We start from the raw sequence: 9,874 nt of genomic DNA, 5'->3' as shown, positions 1-9,874 counted from the left end.
TTGAGCTAACTGCTTTGGGGGTTAAAGAGTGTTTCAGATGAAGGCCCTATTCTCACAGTCAGCTACAGGTTTTCAGGGTAGGTTCCACAGCAAACTGTGTGGAGGAAGGTGGAAGACACTTCACTTATAAAGGATCTGCAAGAGACCCTATAAAGATGTCTTAGTTCCATCTACTTCAGTTTTCAGGAGAGTTATGAGAGCAAACAAGTACATTTTAAAATAAAGTAAAATCTTGTGAATTAAGCTTATACCAGCTTATTATTGCTGGTATTCCAAAAAAGCAACATGCATTCTTCATTCTACATGTGCAGGAAAAATAACTCTATTGTAAAATTCAAAATACATGCTTTGGAAGTTAAAAACATCACTTTAACTTCCATGACAACAGGTGCAGTTCATTAAAACCTTGTCCCAGTTGGAATCTTCAGAATCCAGAATCCCTATAAGAGGTGACCCGTCAAACAAGTTTTTGATAAAGATAGGGATTAAAATGCATTTCTTTGTCTCTCTGCTGATACAGACTCAGAAAACTATTTATCTGGACTAACTGATGCATCAGCAACAGTTTAAGTGTTTCTTTTTTTAAAATTACAGGCCTTTATTTCAACTCCATAAAAAGAAACTATTTTAGAATCTTGCCAGCTATATCAATTTATTCTATCAAGTACCACAAACAAATGTCATGTAACACCAGTGAAAGAAAAACACTGAGTTAGCAGACTTTTAAATTATACAAAGCAGTAGTAGCATGTGCATACTCATGGGAAAGGACACTCGCACGTAAGACAGATTATGGTACTTGTAATGCTAATTTGCACATGGGATGGACATCACACACACACAAAAATTAATGTGGCCCCAGTGTCCCAGAGAATACATCGAAGGTGCTGTGAGCCGGCTGCTCCACTTGCAGTTTTTATCACTTCTGAATTGCATTTTAATAGTACATTTTTCTTTTGTTCAGACATGAAAGAAAATTGGCTTTCTCAGGGGATTGGATAGCTGAGAAGACAAGGCTAGCAGTTTAGGAATTTGCCCATATATGCATAGAATTTAGTTGAGCCATAGCATTCATAATTCAGTATGAATCCTGTATCTGTAAAATTTATACACAAAACAGCAAGAAAAATCTCGAGAAAACTAGAAGATCAAGACAATTATTATATATTTAGCAAGTAAAAGATATATATGTACCAAGTAAATATATATATATTTTCCCTATAAAATTTCCTACATAGAGGTTTCGATTTTACTGTGGATCAGTTAATCTTTGTCTTTTTTGAACAGAAATACTTGGAGTAACTATGTTCTACCATATTTGTTTGGCACAAACAGTCTTCTGCATTCCGCCACTTACTTCCTCTAAGATTATTAACTGGAGTATGTGCCATACAGTCTGGAATGTATGTCTATGGCCGAGTAAAAAAAAAAAATCTGAATCAACAATGAATTTTTGAGGAAGAATATTGAACAATTAAAAAAAATTGAAATTAAAATGAAAGAACATTAAAAATATAACAGAGCATGATGTTATAAAGTAGTCTAAAATAAAACCTGTCTTTTTAAAAATTCCGTCTATAGTTCTGCTGTCAGAGTCGGGTGGGCAGGGATCTGGCTACAAGAATGGGTCATATGCTTGCAAATTCAATGTCTGTTTAAAGCAAGTAACAATTTTCATTATTCTATGTGAATAAGTAATTGAAAAGAACATTAAAACAATTTTTTGTGTTAAGTAGGGTAACCAAATTAATGGGAGTCGTAGAAAAGTCATTATACCCCCACAGCCAATAATAATAGTAAAAAGCAATAGCACTGCAAAACACTTCAGTAATGGTATTGGGTTCTCTAGCTCTCTATAGGCACCTGACACAGCTTTTCCCCACGTTAATGACAGTATGCACTCTGAATGTGACAGAAAAGAGTGATGGAAGAAGAAAATTAAATCCAGACAATGGGATGATGCCATTATCAACTGCACAAGTTTAGATTTCAATTTATTTTTTTCACTGTCAGGATTCTTCCATCTGGGTTTCAGTGTTTTCTTGTTATTTAAGTGTAAATTCAGAAGTTCTTAAAGGTTTGCAGTAAATATGAAAGAGACAGAAGTAGCAGGATTAAAGAAGAGTTAAATTCCATATTAATGTTTCATTGTGCCATAACATACAGTCAATATAAGCTACGTCTTTCCAAAAGTTGATGATAGAATAGGAGGTGAACTTCCCCTAAAGTAATAAATTTAAAAGTGAAAAATAATTTCATTTTACCCACCACAAAAGCTTGAATCAGAGATATGCCAAAGAATACATTCAAGACAGGGGGGAAGAGTTGGAACCAAAACTGGGAACTGATTTCAGGTTCTACAACCAGCAGCATCACACGTAGACAACCTGAGGCGGGACCAGGACCAGGACCAACGCTGGCCGCGGGGCTGGTCATGAAGGCCAGCTGCACCGTTGCCAGGACCACACTATGTTGAACCTAATTAGCGTAAAAAGACCTAGAAGCCTCGACTTGGTAGCCAATCGGGGACCTGACAGCTGCTAGTGGTGTGTATTTATATTTTGAAAAATAACCTAGTTACTTGTGGTTAACAAAAATAAAAATTGCTTTCACTCTCCCTTCACTCACCTACCCTGCACCACTCTGTTACTATTGATTTTGTCTTTCTAATCCTCCTTTTCCCCACATTTTTACCCGCTCATGATCTTTCTTCCTGCACTCCTCACCTACCATTTCTCCCCTCTATTCAGTCTTTTTATTGTAACATCTTTCACTATTGTGACAGGAGATGGAAGATGCCTTTTAGGCGCTGAAGGCTTTCCAGTTGGTTTGACTGAGATGGAAGAAACAGCAGTATTTAAATTAACTTTTTCTTGAATTTAAATGGCAGCAAAAAAAACCCCAGAGTAGTCCTTCAGCACGTTTCCTGGACCGAGAGGCAAAATCCCAGCACTCTAGCAGAGCAAGCATGTAATCCTGGTACCAGAAATGCTTTAAACTTTACCCAGGTTTCTAAGAAAGAACTGTCACAGATCACTGCCAGACATGCTGCACTGTCCGGGCACAATAAGAAATATTAAAACCAGGGAACTAGAAGGAATATTCTGCTTACACATTTTTTTTCAGGTGTTCATATTTGTATATGCACTGTAACTTATTTTTAATTTAGTAGTAAAAACACCACCAAAATCTTAACTCTAGATGTGTGATAGCATTGTTAAATTTCTCTCTAAAGCGGTTCTATGCAATAGCAATTAAATTCCTTGTTGTCTTGATCTAATACAAATAAAACAATTTTATCCCACTTTGAAGAAGACTATGGACAATTAGCTCCAAACAAAACATGCTTCGCTATCAGAAAGCTGTTAACCCTCTATCTTTTTTTTTCTTTTCTTTAAATAAAACATGGAGTTCATTTTAAGCTTTAAAACTTGGGTTATACCTCAAGTAATTTCTTCATCAAATCCAACCCTCTCTCTCTTTTCATTCAGGGAACAAAGGAAGAAGCACAACGATTTTCCATAGCAAAACAACTGCAGCAGGGCAGCCGTTATCCAGCTCATAGTGACTGCATGTTAAAATCAAAGTGCTATTTACAAAACTTTAAAAAACCCAGGATATCTTACTTAACATCTCTAGTCAGACCAGCTTATTTTATGCACAGCATTTTTGCCACCTTATTTTGGGTGAATTATTACAAATATTGTCTATGGTAATACACTAACTTCGTACTTTTTCAATAAACTACCAATCACTTTAACCTAACATCAGTAAATCTAAGAATCCTCTGGCCATTTTAGTTTAAACCCTGTCTGCAATAATGTAAAGTGGCAAAGAAAAGCATAGTCTAGTTCTTGTAGGAAGTAAAAGAGATCTCTTCTGCAGCAAATTCCGGAACTTCTTAATTATACACAGACTTATTATCTGCATCCCCAGTGTTATAAAGTACCAGAACTTCATTAGAAAAATTAAGATGGAAAAATGAAGGCGCTACTTTGTAAATTTCCAGTGGAAATTAGCTGGAAGAAGCAGAGGAATACTGGATCAAAAGAGGGTAATCATGCTTAACTGTGCCCTAGAGCACCCGCATGTATAATACGATTTGCACAGTAACTACCTCTCCTATTACTGCTTGTTTGGAGTATTCTGTGTTAATGGGGTTAGCTAATTTAGTATTTTAACTTAAAAAGACTCTGCTGATTAATAAATGTTGCACACTGTGCTAGTAATTAAAATAAGTGGAAGAGTTACAAATAGAAGTTGAATTGTTAAGAAAACATTATCTGAAAATATATGATAATCCCTGTTTATCATAATACAATAACAGTCCGGAAAATATGCAAATTGCTGAAGTTGCAAAGCACATGAAAAACTAAGTATAATTTGAAAAAAGTTTTCAGATGTGTTATATTTGTACGAGATAAAACGCAGTAGCCATTTTCAATGCAGCCAAGCCAGAAATACAGTAAAAGCTCATCTAAACGTAGGAATTAAAACATTTTTTCCAAAACCTTAAATCTGATCCAAGTGACTTGCTTTTAAAAACGTGTTACCATTAACAATACCAGGCGGCTCGTAACACTGAGGCTCTCCAGGCACAGAGCCTATTTAGATCTCTCCCTTCTCAGTAAGTGTACCCGTCATGGCCAGCGCTGTGTAGCACAGAAGCACCTCAGCTGGTTCTGAAGGAAAGCAGCACCTGGCTGAGAATAAGCCCATGAGGAGCTTGGCACCACAGCGTCCACCCAGCGAGTGAGCGGCAGGGTGTGCAAACACGGCACTCTGCTGCACACACATGAACCGCTGTGCTCGGGACGGGGTATCTATACCCAGTGCAGCACTAGAAGCTGAGATGACTTGCCGGATGTCACACCAGAAGACGACAATAAATCAGGAAACCTCCTGCCTTACACTAGGGCTGGTTTACCCCATTCTGTCATACTAGTTCCGATGTATGTTGACTCATAAAGATGTTTAAGAGTGTACTTTAGAGCATGAGGCATATTACGTGAGACAGATTTCAGAAAAGTTAATGAAAATAATTTACATTTTTGTTCTCTGGAAAACTAGGTCAGCATGCAGCAGCATGCAACTGAGTAAAGAACTTTTCATGCTTAGTGATCTAAATCTGCTGGATCCAGCAGTTGGTGTCTCAAACTAGACACTAGTTTATTAAGTGCCCATCCCGAAGGAGTCCAATTGTCATTCCTATCCAAGCGGAGGGGGAAATCACTTCATTTGTATGAAAAATAGCACAATAAGGCAGTAACAGCTTCAATTACATGAGATAAAGGAATCATTCTTATTAGGCTAGATTACCCAGTTGCTCTTTCATTACAAAATAGGAAATTTCCAGCAGTTGCTTTCAGTAAGCACAACATTCTCTCTTGCTTCCACTTGTACTGCTTCTGCCTGCCTCATTCTCCCACAGCTTTTTCAGTTATTTCTGCATTTTATCCTAAACAAAAACTTTCTCAGACATTGAAACACTTAGAGAAAACATATTACCACTTTAAAGAACCCTGATAATCAAAGATAAGTGGGAATTCTGAATGTTGTTGGAAATTGCAGGTATACACCAACGATTTTTTTATCTGAAGAGATATCACAGAGTACCCACTCTGGACATATACAGATCAAGGCTTCTGTTTGTCATTTTATGCAAACACAAGCTTTCTCGACAAATGCCCCACACTTTTGCCATTCTTTCTCTCCTTATTTTCTAAACCAGAAGAATAATCAGCATAGGAAGCACTACCAGGAAGAAATACAGTCCCAAAGTACACAATTACATAGAAAAAGACAGAAATTTGTCAATTCATAATAGACATTGCTGAGAAGAAACTACTGCAGAATCTGAGTAACCCTTTGCTGACTCCTCCCTGGAGACCACCATCCCACACAGCAGCTGCAGCATTACTAGCGAACATCAGTCCTGATGATGACCTGCAACTCTGTCATCACCTTTTCAAGGTTACAGATGTGACCCTTGCATGGTTGGTTGAATATGAAGCACAAATGGAATGATCACAGGCTGCAAGTGTGTAATACACTATGCATTTAGCGTGCATGAAGCTGAGCATCATTGGTGTTAGGACATTGCTTCCGTGCGTTAAGGATGGCTCTAAATGCTTCCTTACCCGTAAGGTAAATAAAGACACCTGGTCACTTAATAGCTGTCAAAGGTGGAGACTCCAAATTTAACTGTACAAGACCAAAGATTCACGATTCACTCAATGAAGAGAGTCGGTGAAATATTTATTATAAGATCTGACCTTCTGAAACTGTTGACACAGTGATGATTAGAGGAAACCTGGACCAATAAAGACTGGGCAATATAGTCATGCCTATAAATGAAGGACATCATCCATCCTCACTTGGAATGCATCAGTCAAAACTTACTCAGTGAAAAGAACACTTTAAATGAAAGGTAGAATATTAATTGTTACGAAATGGGTTTGGGTTTTGTTTTTTTTTAATTTCACTGGCAGAAGCTAGAATTGAAAAAAAAAAAGGCCCAGGTTTAAGCTGAGATATGAAAGTTAAGCTGCTTCTCCCTCACCCCCATAAATGAAAAACTAAAAAGAAGAATAGTAAACTGAAGTACATTTTTACTTGTAACATAACTCAGTTATGGTTTTGGTATGAAAGGAATAAAAAGTATTATATGTAATTTTTGACACCAAATATAAAAAAACCCATAACATTGCCTAAAAGTGGGAAAGTAGCTGAACTAAGAGGGCTTTTCTCCTTCCAAACAGTTTTTGAGTAAAATTTCCGTTTAGAGTCTCTGTTAATATTAAATCAGGGAAAATGTGAGGAAAATGATGCAACAATAAACCCATAAAAGCCCAGCCATGCAAATGCAATTGATTCTGGCATCCTTAAGTCCCAGTCCTGAAGCTGACACATGGCAACATGGCACTGATACAAAAGCTTGAAACAGATCAAAGATAGCAAAGCATCATGTCCCAGTGAATTAGCGGATCACAGACTGCGCGTGAGGAAAAGTGATTCCTTTCTGTCCTGAATTCTGGTATTGAAGTGTCAAAGAGATGCCAAAAACAGTGAATTCAAAGGAAGAGTTGACAAAACATTGGTTTTTTCTACTTAACTACAAAGCCAGAGCAGGTGACTTAACAGGCTTTTATTATGATTGGACAAAAGAGTTCCATCATGATAAGAAAAGAACTGGAAGTATTTTGGCAATAACCTTAAATCTTTTGGGACAGAAGCCTTAAATCTTTCGGGATGGATTATGTCTGTATTTGGGATTGTGTGGAAAAGAACTGGCCTGTCTGACACTATTACAGATGCTATGGCTTAGGAAACCAAACGGCTTCAAAGATGATTACAGTTTTTGCATCATGTTCTAACATGTGCAACATATGCTCCCTTCCCTTCCAAGTGAGCTTTGGTGGTCTACTGGGAGAGAAAGCAAGTCTCATTGGCATGCAACACCATTTTTCCCTCCCACAGTCTGTAAGCTCCCTGAATATGGAGACTGAAACAGTATTTTTTCCTTGGCAAAGTGCATGTGGCAAAATAGAATTTGCATTTGTTTTCTTCTTGCCCATTAAGCCCATCTGTTGCATCATATATTATTACAAGTTCTCGTATAGTTTCATAGATATGGATGGCACATGTCACGCAATTACAAGATAGGGTCTCTGCCCCAAACAGTTTATAACCCAAGGACACAGAATTTAGAAGTCCGTACATAGAATGTTTGCTAGTAAACTGTCAGGTCTGACATTTCATTTTGTCAGGCATGAAAGGTTTCTGAAAGCAATGGAATAAAGAAAACTTTCTCATAACAATATAAGCAAAAATGAAGAACTTGCTTATCGTCATGTATACGGTTTCTCCATTCCTCCCATTTCATTTCCTCTCTGGCCTTCTCTAGCGGTGAATCGACTGCTGCTGCCACTCGCAAGGTTGGCTCCAAAGGCTTGTAGCGCTGCCGCAATACCTCAGCAGTATCACGGAAAGGCCCCTGAAAGGTGTAAGGTATAAGTGTCTTATTGTGGGGTTACAGTTCCTTTCTTCCCTTCTTTTATTCATGACACATCACTGATGAAAGAGGACGTAGAAAGTCTGGAAAACTTTGCAAGATTTTTCTTCCAAAATAATTAAAGTAGTTAATTTTGCTAGAGAGTTACAAATAACACACAGGTGGTAACATGCTCTAAAGCTGCAAAGAGAATGAGAAACGTGCACACCAGATTTATTCAACTACTAGTAAATATTTATTATTTTAAAATCATACATTGTTAGACCTGATTAGGAAAAGCTAGTTTTTCCTTAGAAAAAAAAAATATTGGTGAAATGAAACCTGATACACAAGTATTAACTGCATCTAGATTCTGCTTAAGCAGAAAGCTTAAGTCTTTTCACAGGATAAATAATGTTTTACCTTAAAGAACACGCTTTTTCCAATTTCATTATAAAGCTACCTGAAAAGAAACTTAATACGTGGCTTAGGATACTATTCTTCTGATACAATTCAGAGTAATTACTTCGATACTATGGATGTGTAGTCCATTTTTGAAAAGTCTAAATCAACATTAATTTCATTACTCAAAAAAAAGAAAGCTCATAATTCATTCAAAAGTCTGTCTCTGTACACACATCTGTATCTTTTTTCCACAGTATATTGTTTAATAACTGATCAAATCAGCATCTACCATTTAACACAGATAAATAGCAGCAGGAAGTCCTTTCCTGCACAGTCAAGATGACATATCCTATGTCTTGCTTTTAGTACTAACCAGGAAAAACTTACCTGGAGTATAATTAGTGTCATATTATGCTCAGGACAGTTTAGTGTCAACTCTGATTTTAGAAGGGTTGCTAATTAATTTTTATTTTATTTTCATCCTCGTTGATCCTGCAATGAACTAGTAAAACCTTCTGAAACTATGAAGAGACAAAGAACCCTAATCACAGCCTTTATTCTTAAAGATATCCTTCTTTAAATAGGTTATCACTAACAAGTCACAGCTGGAGTTACTGCAAGCGCTGAGTGAAGACTGTGCGGCTAATAAAAAGAAATGATTCACGCCTCATTTATGTTCACTTATGTTTTACATTAATAGAAACCAATAATAGGAACCAGTTACCATAAAAGTCATGGACCGTAAATAACACAAATGGCAAATAAGTATCATCTAGTACTTTTCACAGCTGGACAGGAGGATTGCTATATTTGAAAGTAGTTAATGGATTTTTATTGGAACTTTACTTTTTAAAGGGACAGCACAATGATTTGGAGATCTTTTTAAAGGTCCTAGTAAGCAAGTGAGCATAATATTTATACTTCTTGCAGATATTTTCATGCTTCCACTTTCTATGTCTGCATAAAAAACCCAATTCATTTAATATGACCACTTCAAAACCAGAATGAAAAATGTTATCACCAGTGAGAGAATAAATAATACTAAACCAGATCATTAAAGCTAGTAAGCAACGTTCTAGTAATACATAATCTCATGATCAAGTTGTAAAAAATGTTTAAAATCAATAATAAAAACCGAACCCTATATCGCAAGATGTTTTCATGAAGGGAATATATGGGGCAAAGGAAAAAGAAACGTACTATTGTCAAAAAACATCAAGGTAAATACATTTGCTTTTGGAAAACAGTCTTTCAGAGTGTAGTATTTCTTCTTCATTGTAGAATCTTGACTCTCTGTCCGTCAGGCTAAGGGCCAAATCAGATACCCAAGAACAATTTTTTTTTTTCCATCTTTATTTTCTAAGACCTTCTAACTCTTCCTCAATCCATAGTTCAAATGAAATTAATAGAGTCCAACTATCAGTGGAAGGAAAGGGGAAAGAGAGTAACTAAGCAAAGATCTCTCAAGCAATGCTC

General features: G+C 36.7%; 1 protein-coding gene across 1 annotated transcript in view; it reads right to left on the bottom strand.

Moving 5' to 3' along the window:
- SPATA17 (spermatogenesis associated 17) overlaps positions 1-9,874 on the bottom strand; it is a gene marked incomplete at its 5' end in the record, with an annotated part of 84,233 nt that overhangs the window by 20,724 nt on the left and 53,635 nt on the right. Inside the window, one exon of the mRNA XM_010141182.1 lies at positions 7,845-7,996. Coding sequence (XP_010139484.1) covers positions 7,845-7,996 — 152 coding nt within the window. The remainder of the gene's footprint in view (positions 1-7,844; positions 7,997-9,874) is intronic.

Source organism: Buceros rhinoceros, unplaced genomic scaffold (genome assembly GCF_000710305.1).
Source record: "Buceros rhinoceros silvestris isolate BGI_N320 unplaced genomic scaffold, ASM71030v1 scaffold17258, whole genome shotgun sequence".
Taxonomy (NCBI): domain Eukaryota; kingdom Metazoa; phylum Chordata; class Aves; order Bucerotiformes; family Bucerotidae; genus Buceros; species Buceros rhinoceros.
Note: the sequence above shows the minus strand (reverse complement) of the source record. Positions and strands in the feature narration are given on the sequence as shown.